This window comes from Heliangelus exortis, chromosome 19 (assembly GCF_036169615.1).
Source record: "Heliangelus exortis chromosome 19, bHelExo1.hap1, whole genome shotgun sequence".
NCBI classification, from domain to species: Eukaryota; Metazoa; Chordata; class Aves; order Apodiformes; family Trochilidae; genus Heliangelus; species Heliangelus exortis.
This window is the reverse complement of record NC_092440.1, coordinates 11,314,862-11,335,550: the sequence shown is the minus strand read 5'-3', so window position 1 is coordinate 11,335,550 and position 20,689 is coordinate 11,314,862. Positions and strand designations below refer to the sequence as shown.

The window sequence follows — 20,689 nt, the reverse complement described above, 5'->3', positions numbered from 1 at the left end:
TTAGCTGGGTAACTGTGGGTGTGAGAAACCTTCAAAAATGCCTGAGTGTGTCCAGTCTTCTGAATAAAAGTGCCTGTTCTCTAGCAGACTTGGCAACCCTCATTTTTATTGGCACATGGGCTTGAGGACTGGAGGCACGGGACTGCTAGTTCTGATCCATAAAAAAATATTTTAAGGAACACTTGATTACAGTGCAGGGTGATTTGCTTCTAAAAATGCCGAACAGTATTAATGTATGTGAGAATGTGTGCATGGGAAAAATCCCTTCCTAGTGAAAGATCAGGCTGTGCCTTGCTCAGGGAGGGGGAAGGGAGCAGGACTGAGCTTTGCAAAGAAGTGGTGCAAGAGGACATTTGGAGATGGTGTGGTGACAGTCCTGGGTTTTGGGGGCTTTGGTTTGGGTCATTGGGGTAGGTTGTGGGGGCTTTATGGGTTGGTTTGGTTTTTTTTTTTTTAATTGCAGGAACAGAATGTGCCCTGTGTTCATTGGGGTTGTCACTGACATTCACAGAACATCCCTGACCTGAACCCTATACCAGTTTGGCCAGCAGGTTTCTTCCCCGGGGACCTTTCACATCATCAGAAGGGTGATTGTGCAGGACTCGGAGCTTGCTCAGCACCAGCAGGGTGGAGCAGCACCTGCACTGAGCTGGGTTTCTTTTCTGCAGCCATTGGGAGGGCAGCAGTCGATCAGAGAAAATTATGAGCTGTGCAGAATGCCTCTGGGTGATGTAGCCGTGGACTTCTGCAGCTTTTTGCAGCACAGTTGTGAACTGAGTTGTGTTTCTCTCTTGCCAGGTGAAGGAATCGGATGGTGTGGTTAACGATGAGCTGCCGAACTGCTGGGAGTGTCCAAAGTGCAACCATGCAGGGAAAACTGGAAAAGTGAGTTTAATGGGAATAAGTGGTGCTGGAATGAGATACAAAATCTCAAGCCTTCCCTCTGGCTTGTAGAGAATAATTTTGCCCAGTAACAGCTTTTCATTTTGTGCTTAATTTGGCTGAATTGAAGGAAATGAGCTGATGGGTTTCTGTTAATTAATAATTTCTGTAGTTCCATGTCCCAACACTTCACCCAGAACCTGGGGAATATTTAGGTTTGTTTTGTGCACTGCTGCATGGCAATTTCTAAGATGAAAAAAACCAAATAGAAAACATAAAAAATCAAAAGCAGTTCTGCAAAACCTGAAGTGTCTGTTGGAATTAGTGCAGCATTAGTTCTTTGCAGACTGAGACAGACGCGAGTGTGCAGTGGCAAAGATAGCTTTGTGAAGGCTGAGACCCCCTTTAACTCCTTGCTAATAATTTTGTCTGTTCCAAAGTGATCAGCCCACCAGTGCTGGAGGCAAAGATCAAGATAAAGAGGTGAGAAAGGCACAAGGTATAAAGTTTGTTTGTGTTTTGTGTCTCTTTGGCGTACAAGCAAAAGCGGGGACCGGGATTCAAATACGCATCAAATCTCCCCGGCTCACTGCTGAAGGAACAGAAAATGAACAGAGACAACAAAGAAGTGACAGATGCTGCAAAGAGGAAAGGGGATTGTGAAGAAACTCCCAGGCGGAAATCCGAGGAACATTCCAAAAAGGCTCAAGTTGACTCAATACTGAGGAGAAAGTCAGACGAAGTGCATCTGTGGAGGAAAAGGAAATTTGAGAAACCCCAGGAACCCACGATGAGAAAGCGGGTATGAACAAACCTCTCCTTTCATGTGCTTGCACAGATGCACGTGGGCTGGTTGGGGCTGATGTCCCTTGCCTTCTGGCTTATAGCTCATCTTGAAATCCCAGCTTGTTACAAAAGAAACTGTGATGTTTTACCTTCCCTTCTGGAAACCACCTGTCTAACAGGGCAGTAGTTTGAACAGTGACACTTTGGGTTGACGCCCAGAGGCCAAGAACACTGGGCTGTGGCTGTTGTTTTATTCTGAGTAGTGGAAAACCCACCTTAAAAGGTTCTTACAAGATGCTTGGAGTAGGAACAAAGCGAGAATCAGTTTTTAATGGAAACTTTTTCATCTTTAACCACTTGGTGGCGCAGGGCAGCTTGTGTAGCAGCTGATTCAGGGATCTACAGTACTCATAACCCATCTGAGGACCTTTGGAAGTGACACTTTCTGAAGCCTGCAGGGAGGAGGAGCTGCTCACAGCAGCAGTGCAGGCAGCTTTTTCCTGGATTTAACAGTTGGATCCCTTGAGCCAGGCAGGGATGCTCTGAAATGTCGTGTGTGTTGCATAATGCAGTACTTGGGATATGTAGAAATGCTGCTTTGCAGAGGTGAAAGGACCTAGATTTAATGTCTTGTGAGTAAATGGCTTTAAAATTGAAGTCAGTGGCAGATTTTGTGCTGAACGTGCAGCTCAGGAGGAGTGGCAGTCAGCCTGTCCCACAGGACCTGACAGAGCAGTACAGAACAGTAAAGGTGGGGATTGGGGTTGCTTTGGTGAAATGAGACAACAAAATTCCCAATACCAGTTTCTAGACACTTGTTTTCTGGTCGTGCTTTCCTTTCCCATCCCTCTGGACTCACCACAGTGGTTATGGGTGGCTGGAGTTGCTCCACAAGGGTCCCTCAGTGCGTGAGGAAGGTGCTGTGGGTCACCAAGCATTCATCAGGCAGCACAGCAATTTCCTGGTTTGGGGTTTTTACTTTTCTTTCTTCCAACAGCTAAAACTTGGGAAAGAAGACAAACTCTTCAGGAAGAAGGTACTTTGCCTTTTTAATAGATATGTTCTCAATCCCTTTTAAATCCCTCTTCTCATGTGAGCTGAATGGTGAGCCACTTTCTCCATCACTCATGTCCTTGTGTCACTGCAGGCATTTTTATTATCCCATTTACATCAGAGCCTCTCTCTCTCGTGGAAACCTTTATGCTCCAGGATAGTTCAGCTGCAGTGTCAGGTTTTGTATTTTCTGTTCTGGTGTCCCATATTTAAATACAACCCTGCACTATGCTTTGATGACCCAAGGGATAAAATTCTGTCTCTACACTTGGTGCTTCACTCTTCCTGTGGGCTTGACTCTTGCCCCTGCCACGCAGCCCCTCAGCAGCCTGTCCCACAGCATGTCCCCAGAGTCCCCTGCTGACACCCCCAGGATCCAGGGGTGACCTGGCACACAGGCCTGATCACAGTAACAGGAATCAGATACCTTTAAGCACTCCTCAGTACCCTGTGTGAAGGATGCTGCAAGCTGACTGCAATCTATGTTGTAATTTTTTTTTCACTCTGACCTGTCGTTAGCTTATGGTGACCTCTGGCTGTATAATATGTTAATTTAGACAGGGTGATCAGCTTTCTCTGCTGTGCACCACAGCCTGAACCAGAGGAGCACATCCACTGACTGGATCCATTTAGTTTGTTGCAAAGCACTGACCTTCTGATGTAACAAGTGTGTTCACAGCAGTTCACCTTTTCTTGTCAGTCCACATCTCTTCTTTTCATTTGAACAGTTGGTGGCTTCTTTCTTGCTTGTAGTGGTCAGATTAGACTTGAAGTCTCCCCTGGTCTTAGTTTGTCCATCTCTTATGCTTTTATCTGGTGTACATCAAAGAGATCTGATGAATGTGAGCAGGTGAATTACAGTTTGCTGCTATGAGCCATGACCAGGGCAGGGAAGAAGGTGCCAGCTAACCCCTGTCAGCTCTCCTTGTGCTGGAGATTGTGTCAGCCTGAGGTCTCCTCGGGCTGGCAGTGTCAGACCTGTCACGTTCCCCCCTCTGCGTGCACCGGAGCCGGGGGAAGCTTGAGAAGATGAGCAGGGTTTAGCAGGATGTAAAGGAGCAGCTGAAATGGCATGAAACGAGGCTGTGAGCATCCAGCAGGAAGAGCCCCAGCAGCACAGCCACGGCGTGGGGAGGTGGCTGTGTGGCAGGTTTCAGAGGGTGACCTTTTGGCCATTGGGCACCGGTGTCCATCAGCCAGTGGTTGAAGCAGGTGCTTTGCCCACAGCCCCAAGCCTGGTTTCTTCTGGCTTGCTGGAAAAGAAGCTGTCTATAATATGCTGCTGATCTTCTGTATAGAAATTGTCTGCTGTGTCATGAGCAAGGCCCTTAAATCTGCAGGATTATGCATGGTGAATAAATGCATTTATCACGCTCTTGGAGTCCAGAGAGGCAGTAGCTGGACTCCTCATCCATGTGATGGCACTTGAACTTGATACCTTTGGCCGGGGAGTGTACCCTGGTGTGAGCTGGGTGTGCCCTGGTGCTGGCAGGCAGCCTGACCCCCCTGGGTAGGGCTGCCTGTGCCTGAGCATCAGCGTGTGAGGTGTTGCTGGATTCGTTCTTGCTCCAGCAGTCAGCCCTTGTCTCTTCCTTTTCAGCGGCGATCGTGGAAGGCTCCGGATGACCGAACTGCCATGATCAAACCCCTGCGGCGCCTGAAGCAGGAGCCAGAGGATGACCTGGCAGAGGCACCTCCCAGGTCCAAGGATAGTGACCAGTCACGGTCCAGCTCGCCCACCGCAGGTCCCAGCACGGAGGGTGCTGAGCCCAGGGACAAGAAGAAGTTCAAGATGAGGCGGAAAAGGCGGCTTCCCAATAAGGAACTGAGCAAGGAGCTCAGCAAGGAGCTCAACCAGGAGATCCAAAAAACCGAGAACAGCCTTGCCAATGAGAACCACCAACCCATCAAATCCGAACCCGAGAGCGAGAACGAGGAACCTAAGCGTGCTTTGAACAACAGTGAGAGACTCCATAGGTTCAGCAAAGGGTTAAACGGGACTCCCCGGGAGCTGAGGCACCAGCTCATCCCCAGCCTGAGGAGCACCCCTCGGGGGATAACCCGGCCGCCGCCTTCGCTCTCTCCTCCCAAATGCATCCAGATGGAGCGGCACGTTATCCGGCCCCCTCCCATCAGCCCCCCTCCGGACTCGCTCCCCCTGGATGATGGGGCTGCCCACGTGATGCAGAGGGAAGTCTGGATGGCTGTCTTTAGCTACCTCAGTCATAGAGACTTGTGCATCTGTATGAGAGTTTGCAAGACCTGGAACAGATGGTAAGGAGGGCGGGGAACCCAGTGGGGCCGAACGCGTGGTGGGATGGACTCAGAAGAGCAGTGGGTGATGGAGGCACCTGTGTCTCCTTGAAGAGGTGTGCAGGTTGGCACTGAAGCTCTGCTGAGCCCAAGGAGCAGGGGTAGAAGGGGTGAGCAGCAGTGTCTAGAGAAATTGCCTGGGTGCTTTCTCAGAGATGGCAGTTTTTCCCGTGGGACCTGGTGCCATCCAGCCAGGGCTGTAGCACCCCAGAGGAGCAGCCTGTGCTGGGAAAGACACCACAATGTTCTGGCATGCTGGAACGGGCAGTTTAGGTCATGGTAAGTCCTGGTGTCGTTCTGCCCTCAGGACCTGCTGGCTGCTCATGTCATTGTTTGCTCAGTTCAGCTGTTAAATATCTGTTGAGGCACAGTGAAGATCTCCCAGGCCCCTCGGTGTTCTCCTCAGAAGGTCCGTGCTGATTGTTTCCCTCTAGAGGGTGCAGGGAGAACAATCCCATTCCCTGTGTTCTGCACCAGCAGAGCTGATGAAGAAATCTTCATTAATTGACTCTGTGTCTGTTCAGTGCTGGGTTCTGCAGGGTTGGTGACTGCACAGCAGCACTGGAGACGTTTCTGGGTTTCTCTGCACTTGCAGTGAAGTCTCCTGCTGGCTGTCATCTCACATCTGCCTGGGATGTGCACACAGCTGGGCAGATCCTAACAGGCTCCTTTCTGGCACAGTGGAATAAGAGTGGGTGAAAGAGGGAAAGGTTGAGAGGTTGATAGTTCAGTGCAAGGGAATGTCCCCTCCTCCATGGGCTCCCTGGTGTCACACAAAGCTGGTAAATACCTTTTCCATGTAAGTGTAGCATTTTCTAATGGAAAAGGCAGGATCTTGCACACCCACCTGGACTTGTTGCTTGTTTCTCTCTTAAAGAACTACAAAGAGAGGGTAAAAATGCAGACAGGAGTAATGCAAAACTGAGGCCAGGAGTGAGGGGGGGATCTGTTCTACAATATTCACTGGGTTTAAGTGAAGGAAGCACTGAAGAAATCAGGGCAGTAATACTGAAAAGCAGTCTTTATCTTCAAAGGTAATCCAGGGGGTGTGGCTTTTCTTCAGGCTAGAAAATTGATTTTAGTAAATGTTGTGATGACTTAAAATGGGATCTTGAGTTGTTAATGAATCTGTAATTCTGTGGCAATAATCCCAGGCTATATTGCATATATGTGACAGAGAAACTTCAAACCTATGTAACAATGTGAGGTGGCTGTGGTGTTTACCTTAGCATCCAGTTTTCCCTGCTGTTTAATGACACCTTTCAAAGTCTTGAAGAAATCAAAACCAGTGTCAAATTAAGTGCTGTTGGCTTTTTTCTTTTTGGGTAGGTGCTGTGACAAAAGATTATGGACCAAAATAGATTTAAACCATTGTAAATCCATCACTCCACTTATGCTTAGTGGCATTATTAGGAGACAGCCTGTAACCCTTGATCTTAGCTGGACAAATATATCTAAAAAGCAGCTGAGTTGGCTTATCAACAGACTGCCAGGTAAGTGATGGGCTTTGATCACTTCAGTGAATTTGGAAAAATACTTTGTATCTAACTGCAGCCTCTTGAGGAATCCCTGCACAGGGATCTGGGAATCCTAGGGGGGGAGTAGATACATAGGCATGAAGCACCAGGTGGTTAAAATGAGCCCCAGATGAATTACATTGTGGCTGTTTGACATGCTGGGGGGGCAGGTTTTTGCCAAGAGGTGCTGCTGCACTGAGAGGTGCCTGTGGTGCTGTGATTAATGGAGGGGGTGGTTGAGGGGCTGCTCTCCCCCACAGTAATGAAGCTCCAGATGGTGGGAGAGCTGGAGAGCTGGGCAGGAGGAGGCTTACGGGGTCCCTGCTTGCCCTGGAGCAGTGGGGATGATTGGCCAGAGCAGCACTGGGTTGGATGTGGTGGATGTGTCTCTGAGCAGGCCACGTGCTTCAGCTGCTTCTGTCTCTGCAGGTCTCCGGGACCTGCTGCTGTCAGGGTGCTCGTGGATAGCGGTGTCGGCACTTTGTAGTTCCAGTTGTCCTTTACTCCGAACTCTGGATGTGCAGTGGGCAGAAGGACTGAAAGACGCACAAATGAGAGACCTCTTGTCACCACCCACAGATAACCGGCCAGGTAACAGGCAGGAGGAGCACGGGAGACCTGTCCCAGCCATCTGTGGCACGTTCTGCTGCTCGTCCTGCTCGGAGGCAGCGGGCAGAGACCCCCAGCAGCTGGCAGCAGCAGGGTCCTGGGCTGTGCTGGGTGTTCAAAGTAGTGACTTGCAACATCTCCTCCCTGGAAGCCACTGGGTAACAAGTGATGTTCTCTGGCTGCTGAGCAGTCGTCTGAGCCACTGTGCTGGTTTTCTGTCTGACTTTCTTCTCTTCAGGCTGCAACGGGTGTACTTTAGAGAGTATGGAAACACTTTCTTCCAGTTCAGGGAAGGAGCAGTTCTGTGGGTCATGCCACATTCGCCCGGATATCAGCTCAGGTGAAATTTTGAGCAAATCAGATCTGCTTTCTGGCATGCACTGCACAGCCTACTGCTTATTCCCGACTTGTAATTCCGCTGGGCCCCTGCAGTTATTTTCTTCATCCCTTTAGTTTTGAAACCAGGAGGTGGCTCTGTCCGCCTGCCTGTTCCGAAAATAGCCGAGTGTTCCTGCTGATGTCCCCCTCCAAAAAAAAAAGCTCCAGACAGGCAAAAAGCGTCTGAAGTTGACGTAGGGCAGCAGTGTTGTGTGTCGTTTCACACAGACCCGCAGATGTCTGACAGAAGGGGCCGAGGCTCCTGGAGTCACACCCTCTCTTGCCTCCACTTCCCAGGTCAGATCGACAACCGGAGCAAACTCCGGAACATCGTGGAGCTGCGCCTGGCCGGGCTGGACATCACGGACGCTTCCCTGCGGCTGATCATCCGGCACATGCCCCTGCTCTCCAAACTCAACCTCAGTTACTGTAACCACGTGACGGATCAGTCCATCAACCTGCTGACCGCGGTTGGCACCACCACGCGGGATTCATTAACAGAAATTAATTTATCAGGTAAAGCAGCAGGAGGGTGGGGGTTGCCTGTGGGTGGCGTTAGGCTTGCGTGGAGCGTTCCCGGGTGGAAGTGGAGCTCAGCAGCTGGATGGGGGGGTGATCCCTCAGCTGCCCACCAGCTGCTGTGTGCCTCGCTCATCCTCCACAGGGGATTTTCCAGGGCTGCTGTGCTGTGCTTTATCTCATGGGTTACACAACACACTCGGGGGTCAGGGGCTGGACAGGAGATTTCACCCTCAGCACAGAATGAGAGGAGCAAAACAGCTCCAATCCTGTGCTGGAGAACAAACTGGGACAGGATGGTAAATTTCTCACCCTTTTTTTTTCTTTTTTTCCCATCAGACTGCAATAAGGTCACTGACCAGTGCCTGTCTTACTTCAAACGTTGTGGAAACATCTGCCAGATCGACCTGAGGTACTGCAAGCAAGTGACAAAAGAAGGCTGCGAGCAGTTCATTGCAGAGATGTCAGTAAGTGTCCCCTTTGGGCAAGTGGAAGAAAAACTTCTGCAAAAACTGAGTTAGTTAAAGGACACTTGTAAATACTGGGGCTGGGGGGGGAAGGGACTAAGAACACGTAGGGATTTTATTTTCAATTGGGAACTTGGAATATTGAAAAAAAAAAAAAATAAAAAATACTGCGATTGGATTTTACAACTCTTGTTGAGGAGAGAACAACATGAAACTACCCATGTTAAGAATCTCAACTTGTGCCACTAATTCAGTCTACCTGGGATGTCCTGCACTGGCTCTTATGCAAACCCGTAAGGCGACTGTTACTGATGGTGATTGTTCACACCCGGAGGACGACTGATCTCCAAGAAATACTGTTATTTAAAGTACCACAGCATGTGCTTGGTAGTGTAAATTTGATTTCTGCTTTTCATTTCTTAACAACAACAACAACAACAAAAAAGAAGTTGGTGTCATTCAAGTGGACCACGCACTGCATTTCTGCCTTCTTAACACGTTTTGTTTTGTTACATCTTACATTATGCAGAACTATTTTTGTACAAAAATTGTTTAAAAATTATTTATGCAATGTTTGAATGCATTACCAGTGTTTTGGTTTTGATTGCCAATTTTTATCTTTACTTATGGTAGGTGAGAACTTAACCTATACTTCGTAGACAGTATCTATCTACAAACGTGCCCAGGTCAGGAAAAGTAGGTTAATACTTTCAACTTAAAGCATGTTTTAATGGAAGTTTATATCCTGCTTTGTATACTTCAGAAGTGACATAAGCATGTTGTGGAAATAAGGTGTAAATTATAGTTGAAGTAAAACACTTTGCCAAGTTTTATCTGTATAGAAATCACCTTTTTCTCAAAATTAAAAAAAAAAAAAAATTCCAATTTCAGCTTTTGCACATAGGAGGGTTTCACTCTGTAGCATGAGCTCTTGTACTCAATATAAAATTAATTTATACAGTGAGTCCAGCTGTAGAATAAATGGTCAAACGTAGTCTCTCTTTCTTTGAAGTGTGAGTTGAGTTCTCATTTAAGGTTTATAACATGGTTATTTCCTGATTGTAAAATTCTGCATTCATAAGTGCCATTGTTGTACTGTGTTGTTTTCGTAGACCTTCCTGATGCAGTTTTACCTTTGTTGAATTTGTATAAACAATTGTACAAAAACAGGTGCTGGCTCTGGGGGTTTCTGTTCCACTGCTGGGCTGTTCTGGCAGGAAGCTGGGACTGGGGTTACAGCTGGGTTTGCTGCTGGTTTCCAGCCCGGGGATGAGGAGAACAAGTTCCCTGTCCTTCTGTGCCCCAAGAAGCACTTGGACAGCACGTTGTCTTTGGTCTGTGCCTCTCTGTTGATAAATTCCAATACATCTTTACTGAGGAGGGAATAAAATTCACATATTTGCCTTTCTCAAGCTGGAGCCTGCCCAGAGCAGTCTAGAGGAACACTTCATATCTTAAGAAGAAGGTGAAAGCTTGAGCTGATTAACCCACAGCTGGGTAAGAAAAGAGACAGAGACTAAGAAAGCCCATCACAAATCTTTATTAAGCTTGTGTGGCTAATGATCAGCATGGAAATAACACAGGGTTATGTTTTTCTTCATTAGCTTACCCACCAAACAGAGACACCAGGAATTAAGTACCATTAAAAAGTTACTTCTAAAAAGTAAAGCCATGGAGAGGTTTGCTCCCTTCTGAAAAATAACCAGTGGTGTCTCCAAGCTGCATGTTTTATTTGGAGGAGGAGATACTTTCTCTTTTTCAAGCCAGCTTTTTCACCTACAAGCCAAGAGCAAGTGCTGATGTAGCAGAGGTAAGAGGTCTGGGGTGCTGCAGCCCCTCCCTGGCTCTGGCACTTCCCTATCTTGTGGGGAACACAGACGTTCTGGTGCTCACCAGCTAGGACAGCCTGGTCCCCTTACCTCTCTTTTTTTTTTTCTTCCAGTGAAGGCAGTCCCAAGCAGTTTGTTCCTGACTAAAAGCTGTTCTTGCTGTTGTCTCCTTGCCTCCTCCCTCATAGATACTCTGCAGGGACAGTTGACTTCTTGCTCCAGGAAGCCCCTCACCCCTTCTGCTGGCACTGGGTGGTTCAGCAGCCAAGGGAAGAGGGGTGTTAAGAGTGACTCAGCCTTGGCTGTGAGCCTGTGAGCAGGAGGGTTTAAACCAATACTGTGTTTCCTTTCCCTCTCCTCAGTGAAGCCCTGGGGGCTGGAGGTGACACTGTACATACATTCCATGTTAGCAGCAGGGAGCTGGATGACCCTGATGGGTATTCACAGTACGATCAGGTTGTCGGCACAGGGCGTACAATCATCACGTGTCAGGTTAACAGTTACCAGAGGCATGAGTGGATTGAGGACCACACTACCATGGGGTTACTATACCCCTTCTTAAAAAAATAGTTTATTCCTAAACTAAAAAAAAAAAAACAACACAACCCAAAACTTAGTCATTGTTATTTGGACACCACCTGGCAGAGCCCTGTGATGCGAGAGAGCTTTCTGTACATGTACAGAGAGTGGCCAAGACAGTCCCTGTGCAATGTCAGACATTCAGAAGGAAGCAATCAGCATAAAATGGATTGCTTAAGGGCCTGTGTGCAGGTACAGTTCATGGCAGTGCTTCCTACAGGCATATTTTATACTGTTAACACTGCTCCAGGGACAGTGTCAGAACAGTTACATTCTATACTGACATAAAAGCTGAATATTCAACTGATATAACTGTTGCTTCTAAGAGGCTAGACAAGGTAAGATGCTAGTATGGTCAAGCAGAGGTGGTGTGTGACCACTGGCCAAGTGCTGGGTACAGTCATTCGAGGTGATATTCTTCAGAAGAGAGCAAGAACTGCTGTAAACAGTTTGACTCAAACAGTTTGTGGATTCATAAGGCGAGTCAGGCAGCGCTGTTCCTGTACACAAGCGTCGTGTCAGACTGCCCCACTGCCACGCTCAGTGTGCTATAGAAAAAAATGTTTCCCAAACACCTAGATCCTGCTGTTCAGAATGTTATTTGTTGAGAACTAAGAAGCTGACTTGTGCCCCAGGGGCGGGCACTCCTGCAGGGATGACTGTAAAATCCTTTTTTGGTCTTGGTTTAGGATTTGAAGACGTGCACGGCCCGTACAACGTACTGGCGGCAGATGGGGCACTCGCTCATCCTCTTGCCACACTTGGTGCAGGTGACCATGTGGCCACACTCCAGCAGGACACAGTCAATGACAGCATCCATGCAGATCCGACACAGGTTGTCATCGTTGTCATTCAGCTGCATCTTCTCACCCTCTGAAAGCAAGAGAGAGGGAGGGAGGTCATGCATTCCAGCCCCGGAGAACCTGTTAAGTTCCAGTCCAGGCAACCACTCATATAGCAGAGAGATAAATCAGCATGAAGTAGTGCTGCTCCTTGTACACTTCAACCTCTAGCTAAGAATCTTAATTTCTTCAAAGAAAAACAAACTAGAAAGCCCCTGAAGTGAACATCCAATCCTTGGCTTCATTCTTTAACTTGAGACCTTTTTAAGTTGAGAACATGATGCCTGTGAAATAACCACCTGCGTTAAAATTCAGCACGTGTTGGTTTTCCATCACTCAGCTTACCTTGTCTGACAGGATGGTTTCCTCAGAAAATTAAACACAGTAATAAGGCAGACTGAAAAGTGGAAAGGTTAAGTTGGCCATAAAGATGGCAAAGCTAAAGAAAAAAAACCTGTTCAGATGCATTGCAAATAGAAAACATACCCATCGATAACCAAATGTTCCATCAGACCATTTTTGGGGAAAAAAAAAAATTATATATATATATATATATATATATATATATATATATATATATATATATATATATATATATATATATATATATATATATATATATATATATATATATATATATATCATAATTTAAAAGCATGATTTCAGACTGGGTTTCAGTTTTCATTTATGACCAAACCAAGAGTCTGACTTAAACCAAACTTTGACTAACAGTCCCCTTGCCCTTGCAATCCTTCTCCACCCCTGTTAGCTGATTATTTCACCCAATTACTACAGTGGCTGCAGTGGCCCTGAAGGGCTACAAAGTTTTCCAGCCACCACAGTCCCCTGTTCTTTACAGCCTGACTCCTGGGTGCAGCCATGATGAGCCAGGCAGGACTTTTCCAAGCTGGTAATGACATAAAAAAAGTTGTTCCTCAGCTGGTCCTTTGTGCACAGGAACCAACCAGTCAGAAGAATACCAGTCACTGGGCTGCAAGCCACAGAGCCACCCCATTGTGGAAAGATGGACTGAGACCCAACCACTTGGGCTTTTGCCACTGTAACTTTTAATTCTGCACCACAGCAAAAGACCTGAATTGCTCTGGTCTGTTGACAGCTACTGAGCTGCTCTCTCACTGATGCCTTGTGAAACCTAATAAAGGCCACAGAAGTGCCAAGTTTCACGTTTGCTGAGGAACCGGTTCTCAGTTGTGCAATTTTACCTTCACTGTGAAAGCTGAGCTCCCAAAGCTTTGGAAAAATGTCTCAGAAAACCCAGCACAATCCTGGAAAGCTGCATTTTCTCACTAAAACAATGTTCAGCTACTCTAGATACACCTTAAAACACACTTCCCAGCTGCCTCAGCTGAGCAGACCGAATGAGATACCAAGGCCTGTTGTCAGAACCACATGGAAACCAGAAAACAAGTATTTTCAAGAAAGTGACAGTTAAGTAGGAACCTACGTGTCTTGTGGTTCTCTTCACTCTCCCTGTACAGTCTGCTCACTTTTTCCACAAGTTCCCATTTTTCACAGCATCCGGAGTAGTTGACAAAATTACAGGCCAGTATTTCCTTCAGCTGCCGAACACTCAATCCTTCAATGTCTTCCAGACTTGAGATATCAGACAAAGATGCCCTCGCTCGTTTTCTGGACAATCCAGGGGTCTGAAACATATCAATGGTCTGTTTTAAACTGTCCTGCTGAGTTCAGATGTGGTGCTACATTAAGCTTGGCTGAAGTTTTATTATTTCACAACAAGCACATACGGGTATTCACTGCTAGACACTCCTAGTTCTGGAAGAACTAGAGTGGGATCATGAATGCTGATGGAGATCTAAACACTTCAGGGTGTCACATGCCAAAAAATTAATTCTTTGGATAGTTCATCTCTCACCTGCTCTTCTGCACTTTCTTCTTCTTCGTTATTTATGGAAGATGTTTCCGTTTGTCCCTGTGTACAAAACGAAACTCATCAGGAACAAAATACATTATCCCCTCATATTTTCCTCTGTACTGAACTGCTCACAGGCAACAATGACACACTGAAGTTTCAGTTGCTTCCAGTCATCAAATTAAGTCACCTCTAAACCCTAGTTTAAACACCTAGTAAACCCTAGTTACTCTAAACTAGTAATCTTACCTGGTCACCTTTCTGTGTCCAGGTGACAGATACAAAAGGCTTTTTTTCCTGCTGCCCCAAACCGCACCAATTGATACTTAAAATATTTTAAAAACAATGATACACCATAAACCCCACGCTAATTATTGTACCCGTAAGGCTGTTCCACTTCCTGTGCTTCCCCTCCTGTTTGCAAGTTCTCCTTGGGACGACACCGAAACGGACATAGAAAAGGGATGAGTAAAAAACCCCGAAGTCTGTGAGCGTGAGGAATGCAAGCTGCTAGCGTCCATCCCCTCCTCTGCCCCCAATCCGTGGTGGCACAGCACAAGATCCACCAAATCTTCCTTCTCTCTGCAGGTATCTGTTGGTATGTTTCTGAGAATCAGGTACTGACGCAGATCCTTGACTTTCAACCTCATTAACTGAGGCCGCTGAAAGGCTGTTTCCTGCAGCAAGTGACAAGTGGAGCATCTTCGGAGGTTCTCTTGGGAGACTGAGCAAACTGAGCAAAAATCCTTCTTGCAGTCACAACACACATGCTGAGGAGAAAATGAAAAGCATTCAGCTGCATGTCACAGAAAACAAATCCAGACCCTGCTCTTTCCTCCTCCAAGCTATGTAATTTACTACTGATCTTTCCACCACCGATTTGGGCATCATTTTTAGGGTTTCAGTCCAGAACACTGCCCCATCAGCCAGTTGTGCAGGTGTTCCAAGGGAGTCCATCACTTTTGCCAGATGATTTGAGGTTTCGATGAAAAAACATTGGGAATAAACAAATGAATAAAGCATTCGAGTTGTAGTATAGGCAAGAAATAGAACTCAAGGTCAGGCAAATGTATGGTATGTTAAAAAACTTGTGAAGATACTAAATATCACTCGCTCTTATCAGTAAAAACTGATATAATCCCCAAACTTTAAAGAACATCTTGCTTCCTCCATTGATTCAAGGAATTCAAAGTAGGCCTTAAATGTGATGAATCACATGGTGGGTAAACAGCCCCCAATGCCCAGGCATCACTTCTGAAGAGAGCTTTGTTCAGTAGCCTCACTACAACACACAAAATCTCAAACAGGCAAGTCTTTCAGCAGTGATTTTAGACATCCATCCCATCTGCTGTAGACAAATCCAAACTTCTCAATTTTTTCAGGATTTTGGTGAATTAAGATGGGCTTCAGAAAAAAATCCCTACACAACCCTAACTTCAATGAAGTTTTTGCCACGCAAACAACAGGACACACAGGAAGGGGAAAACTGAACACACAAACAGAGAAGAGAGGCTTCACTTTCAGCCAAATGAGCTGCAGGTCACTGAGTGGACAATATCATGATGCTGGACAGTCATGATACACAGAAATAATACAAACTATCTCAATTTTATTTATCTGCATTAAACCCCCAACTTGCTTCCAAATGAAGGAGGAGGTTGCTGGAGTGCAATGGTGTTTAAGACAACTACTCTTGGTTAGGAAACAAAATAACACGAGTATTTCACAGAAGCTGTGATAATACATTGTCAGGTTTGAGCCTTTCTATCATCTGGTTTCTTCATTCCAGTACCCAGCCACTCCTGTTTGGTATCATCTTCAAAACCAGATTTGTTTTAATGTTCACAATTCTGAAGCTAAAAGACTTATCTTACAAATTAGAATCTGCTAATTTTTAGGTCAGACCGATTCCAATGTGTCACTGATTAATGAACATCAGACCTCTTAACTTCTAATCCTGCCTGACATTAATTTCCTGTGACCTCAGAATAAGGCATTTACTCCCTTCCCTGGCTCTCTGCCTGGGGTTTCCTTATCTACAGGAAATACACACTCATCTCCCAGCGTGCCTACAGATTAGTTTGTATGAGTAGAAACATTATTAATAGAGAATACTCACTTTTTTCCTAAAAACTGAAAAGGAAAGTCCACAGGCTTTGCAAACGATGTTAGTGCCCGCTGCGGCTGGAGACTGATAGGCGGAGAAGTCTGTGTTTGGTGCGAATCGGAAGGGGCCAGCACCTCCCCCAAAACCAGCCTGCTGACCACGGACGGCCCCGGTGCCCATGACTTCATTCAGCAATCCACAGCAGGAAGCCCACATGGAAGTAGCTCCCGCCTGAAAACATTCACAAAGCAGACCAAGGAAATGAGTTACTGAAAGCCCCGGTCTTCACTCCATCTGTCATCATCCCCAAAGCATGTGAGTGCTCAGAGCACCAGGAATTCAGCTCTCCACCGGCTGTAACTGCCCAACAATCTCCAAACCGGAGTAGGTAAGATTTGCTTCCCAGAGGCTCATTTTCACAACTCCTTTTCTGACAGAGTTCCCCACAAAAAGGGTCAGCAATTGGAGGAGGTAAAGCAGCAGCAGAGCAAAGAAGAGACAACAGGCAGTGCTAAGTGAGGGGCAAAACCTGAAATGATGAGAGGCAGTAAGACAACAAGTGGTGACAATTAGTGCAGACCTGTCCCAAGCAGGATCTTCTCCAGAAGCCAGCCAGCTCTTATATGACTCACAATAAAAATCTCTCTTAAAAAAAATGCTTCTGGGTCTTCAAATTAACTTATCTTCATTAGAAACTACCTATGGTCCAGTCTCTCCAAGAGGGAAATGTTTTTCCTGACACCTCTGAAACTGCTCTTCTGTTATCTTACCAAAAGGTCTGACAAAAAAATAACTCTAAATGAACTTATTCTGTACTGACTGCATTTCAACTTTGAGTCATACAATCAGATTTCAAAACACAACAGAAGATTGCAAATGCATAAATAAAATGCTGCTTTTTGTTCCTGAAAGCCTTTGGCACTAGATTCCCTATCAAAAGTGCAAATTCTACTTAAGGTCGGAATTTGGACTCCAAGTTGTTCAGGTCACATGTTTAATAACTGTCATGTGGCTCACTGAAAGCTACTTTAAAAAAAAAAAAAAAAAAAAAGCAAAGAAAATTGCATCAGGTTCTTTCTGGAAGGAAGCTGAGTGGTATGACTTCCTTAAAACATAACTAACTTTTTTTTTTCCTTTTTCTGGTTAGAACTGGTCTGTTTTTCATTCCAGCACGGCTTTTTTTTTTTTTCCCTTTCCCCTCCAAAGCATGAAGACATAAAATAATTGCTTTTGAGACTTGTAGTTTTGGCTGTGAAACCTAAACCAACCAGAACATGCATTTTAGCTCAGTAATGATGATTCATTAATTCCTGTAATAACTAAACTGATTTCTGTATGAAACTGCACATCTCCCCTGAACCAAACACATTCCTGTTATGTATGTGGGAACTTAACACAGTATCTGGGGCTATACCAGAGCCTCTTCTTTCAAACCACAAAGGGTAAGAAGAAAGTCTTCACTCTGCTTTAAAAAGAAGCCCTAAGAAACACGTTCAACAACCTTCATGTAATTGCCCCGAAGTGCAGAAGATCAAAAGCATCCCTCCAACCTACACAGACCTGGTATTTCACTTTTACAGGGTCATTTTGCTTCTCAGCTGCACAACAGGCAACACAGTGCAAAGTAACAACAAATGAAAGTGCAACAAATGAAACTCACTGCTGTAATTTCACAGGTATTTCAAGAGCAAAGTTCAGGCCAGGCATAATAAGAAACCTCCATGCTGTGGGCACTGCACACAGGGGAGAAAAATCTTCCTAAGCTTCCTGCAAAGGGAGTTGCAGGGGGATGAACTCCTGCAGCTCTCCCCTGAGCCCCAGCCAAGGCACAGGCAGCGTGTGGCTGCACTCCCAGAGACACCGTGGGCTTGGAGCCTGCCTGGCCTGTCACCAGGCTTCAGTGACAATCATTAAACTATCACCAAACTGTGACTGGGTTTCTGATTCTCAGTGATAAACAGATCAATAAGCACATCAATATTCATTTTTCCCTATAGAAAACAAGCTCTGCATAATTATCCTAGTTTATTAGGCATGATTAACTTTTCAGAAGTAAATTACACACAATGATTTAATCTAAGAGAGTTCCAAGATTGAAAACTTGGGACTTCAGAAAAAATATTTTTTCTCTTCTTAAGGGGAAGTTGTCAGTGGCAGAAAGGTAGTTTTGTATTTGTAAGATTTAAAAACAGCCTCATACAAATAACAAGAAAATAGAGCAAAGAACCAAAAGGGTCTGACTGAGTTCAACTTGTTTCATTCTATTACTACGTTTTTTTCAGGGGGTCACCGCAGCAGCAGGACACACAGTGAAGGGTGTAACACAGTTGCCATCACAACCCCATCGTTTAACACCTGCTTCTCTAGATTTATTTTATTCAAAGCCTGTAACAACTTTTCAAACCTCACCTTCAACTCTAAATGAATTATACTTAGGGAGTTTTTGTTACCCATTTTGGATACAAGAACACTGTTGCTATCAAACAATAAATCTCTTTACATGTGCTGCCAAGCATTCAGTCATTTTAAAGCAAAAAGTAAGACCATGTGGGCACCATTAATCTTCTCCTTAACCTAAGTCAGCTCTGGATTCTTCGTGCACTAAGTGTCATCAACAGATAATTGAATTACACTGTCTAGACCCTTCATATTACTCAGTAAAAGAAATCAGGCCACACTAAAAAGCACCAAGACAAGATACAAATGTGACATGGTAAAACAAAAACTCCCTCAAGAATTTGTTAGAATTTTGACAATTTCTGCAAATTGTCTTTCCAACTACATCACTCAGTCCTGCCATATTCTCACAAGCTGCCATCATCTGTCTTCCCTCTCCACACCCTATGTGCATCCTATAGGGGCAAAATACTCAATTCGAACAACTTTGCTCGTTTTCTGGCAACCTGATGAGAATTTCACTTCAGAAAGACACCCGCCCCACGAAGCTGGGAGGCTGCACGGCTGCTCCTGTGCAAGCAGGATGTGCTTATCAAAGCAGGCAGACCAACAGCTGAGCAGCAGGAGGGATTTTTTAATTTTTTTTCCCCCCGGTTGAAATTTCGCCTTTACATCCATCCTGAGGGGGTTCTTCAGGGATCGAACACCCCTCGGAACTCCCCGAACAGGGTCACCACAACCCTCAAGCCCTGACCCGAAAGCACAACGACAACCTCAGACGCGGAGAAGCTCCTCTGGGGAGCGGGACCCCCATCCCCGGCCGTACCCCTCCCTTCTCACCGGCCCGGCGGGGGCTGCCTCCCAACCACCGCCCCCCTCACAGGCCCAACCCCCCACACGCACCGCCCCGAGCCCGGCTCCGTCCCGTTCGGAGCCCTGCCAGCACTTCAGCCGCCGGCAAGGATCGGCCGCGGAGTGTGGAGACGGGCGGGGTCCGGGCCCGCCTCAGGCGGTGGCTCCAGGCCCTGCCCGGCTGCTGAGTCAGTGCAGGGCTCCGGGACTCCTCGCAACGCGATCCGGGAGTCCCACGGTAACGGGACAGGCCCCGGGAGGGACAGCGATCGCGGCCGGGCAGTGCGGCCTGAGGCGAGGAGGAAGGAAGGGAGGGGCGGCCCGGCCCCGTCCGGCCCACCGGGGTCCCGGCCCCGTCACGCGTCGGTTCGCCCCCCTCCCCTCAGCGAAGGAGAAAGACGCGCTCCCAGCCGGAGGACACCCCCACCCCCCAACTCCACCCCTCTTCACCTTCATGGCCGCTTCACCACCGCCACGCGCACCGCTTCCTCCACCGCCCTCGCCTCAACCGGGAGCCGTCGGCCGCGGCGACTCCCGGTGCCACCGCCCCCCCCTCCCCTCCCCTCTCCGGCCGAGCCCCCGCCCCGCCTCACCCCGCCCGCCGCCGCAACGGGCCGCCTCACGGAGGGCGGACTTTCCCGCCGCGCCGAACGCTATTGGCTGATCGCTGTGACAGACAGCCGGCGGAGCCAATGGGAGCAGAGAAAACGCCTGTGTGCTGGCGGGGGCGGGAACGGAGGTTCCGCGGGCTCGGAGGGGGGGGGGGGGTGTTGAAAATACCCCTGAAACAGGGAAAAAAGAGGGCGGAGAGAGCTGTAAGTGCGTAAGTGATGATGTCACTGGAATAAGAGAGAAGTTTTACCTCATAGTTTCGCATTGGGTTGGTTTGTTGCTGTGCAGTTGAGCAGGCGCGCAGCCCTTCCTGAGGCCGGGGCGGGTGACGGGGTGCAGGGCTCGGGGCGCCTCAGCCCCGGGGTGGTCACAAGGAGAATGAAAATCCTGGGTCCTGTAAAGAGCCAAAGTGCTGATAATTCTACCCAACCCTTTGGTGGAAAGCTTTAAGTAACAGAAAATAAGGTTTCTTATTTAAAATTCCACTTTCCGCTAGCTTCTAGGTGCTGTTATTTCCTCTATGCTATGAGTAGGATACATTAAAAAAAATAATCATAGGTTGTAAAAAATTAAGGCTTTTAACCACTAGCTGCCATTTTTAAAACAGCAACAGTGCAAACTAACTCTTGAGGAAAGCTTTACAGAAGAGCTCCCAGGGCCAAGAACAAAGGAGGCAGTTGCCAAAAAGAGGAACAGACAAAAGCAGCTGAAAATAAATTTTATCCAGAAATCAAATTTCCCCACACAAAAGGTTGCACACGCTCTTTAATAATTTCTGCAGGCTGGTTCTATTTTTGGAGGAAGTCAGATGCAATAAGTGAGTCAAAAAAAAGTAAGTATGTAAATTGCCATGAGAATGGCACAGCCTTGGCAGCTTTAGCACACTTTGTGCAGCTGAACTTCTGGATTTGAACTGACACCTCATCTTAATTCAATAAGTAATCTCTTTTTGGAAATGCTTACATTCAAGAAGCTCATAATGTGCTATGAACTTTCACAAGATTTAATAAACAAAACGTCCCTTTTTACCCCATTAATAGCTTGCCATTTTAG

At 46.7% G+C, this 20,689-nt stretch overlaps 2 protein-coding genes across 16 annotated transcripts in view; one reads left to right on the top strand and one right to left on the bottom strand.

Moving 5' to 3' along the window:
• Positions 1 to 9,693, top strand: part of KDM2B (lysine demethylase 2B) — a 112,500-nt gene extending 102,807 nt beyond the window's left edge. For 7 of the 13 annotated variants that reach the window (XM_071763184.1, XM_071763183.1, XM_071763181.1 and 4 more), the window contains 8 exons: positions 799 to 886; positions 1,416 to 1,684; positions 2,666 to 2,704; positions 4,322 to 4,995; positions 6,364 to 6,527; positions 6,981 to 7,142; positions 7,836 to 8,054; positions 8,397 to 9,693. In XM_071763184.1, coding sequence (XP_071619285.1) covers positions 799 to 886; positions 1,416 to 1,684; positions 2,666 to 2,704; positions 4,322 to 4,995; positions 6,364 to 6,527; positions 6,981 to 7,142; positions 7,836 to 8,054; positions 8,397 to 8,578 — 1,797 coding nt within the window. In that variant the 3' untranslated portion in view covers positions 8,579 to 9,693. The remainder of the gene's footprint in view (positions 1 to 798; positions 887 to 1,415; positions 1,685 to 2,665; positions 2,705 to 4,321; positions 4,996 to 6,363; positions 6,528 to 6,980; positions 7,143 to 7,835; positions 8,055 to 8,396) is intronic. The other 6 variants (XM_071763188.1, XM_071763189.1, XM_071763194.1 and 3 more) reach the window with 3 other exon arrangements.
• A 355-nt stretch (positions 9,694 to 10,048) lies between these two features.
• On the bottom strand, positions 10,049 to 20,019 carry RNF34 (ring finger protein 34). Of its 3 annotated transcripts, none has more exons than XM_071763195.1 (6): positions 19,887 to 20,019; positions 15,788 to 16,006; positions 14,049 to 14,438; positions 13,672 to 13,728; positions 13,240 to 13,441; positions 10,049 to 11,805 (listed from the first exon to the last, which is right to left on the bottom strand). In XM_071763195.1, exons 1-6 carry the CDS (start codon positions 19,899 to 19,901, stop codon positions 11,618 to 11,620), a joined length of 1,071 nt encoding a protein of 356 aa, XP_071619296.1. In that variant the 5' UTR covers positions 19,902 to 20,019; the 3' UTR covers positions 10,049 to 11,617. The 3 variants fall into 3 exon arrangements, with proteins under 3 accessions (XP_071619296.1, XP_071619297.1, XP_071619298.1); XM_071763196.1 differs by lacking the exon at positions 19,887 to 20,019 and adding an exon at positions 19,475 to 19,605; XM_071763197.1 differs by lacking the exon at positions 19,887 to 20,019 and adding an exon at positions 19,076 to 19,325.
• Between the last annotated feature and the right edge of the window lie 670 nt (positions 20,020 to 20,689).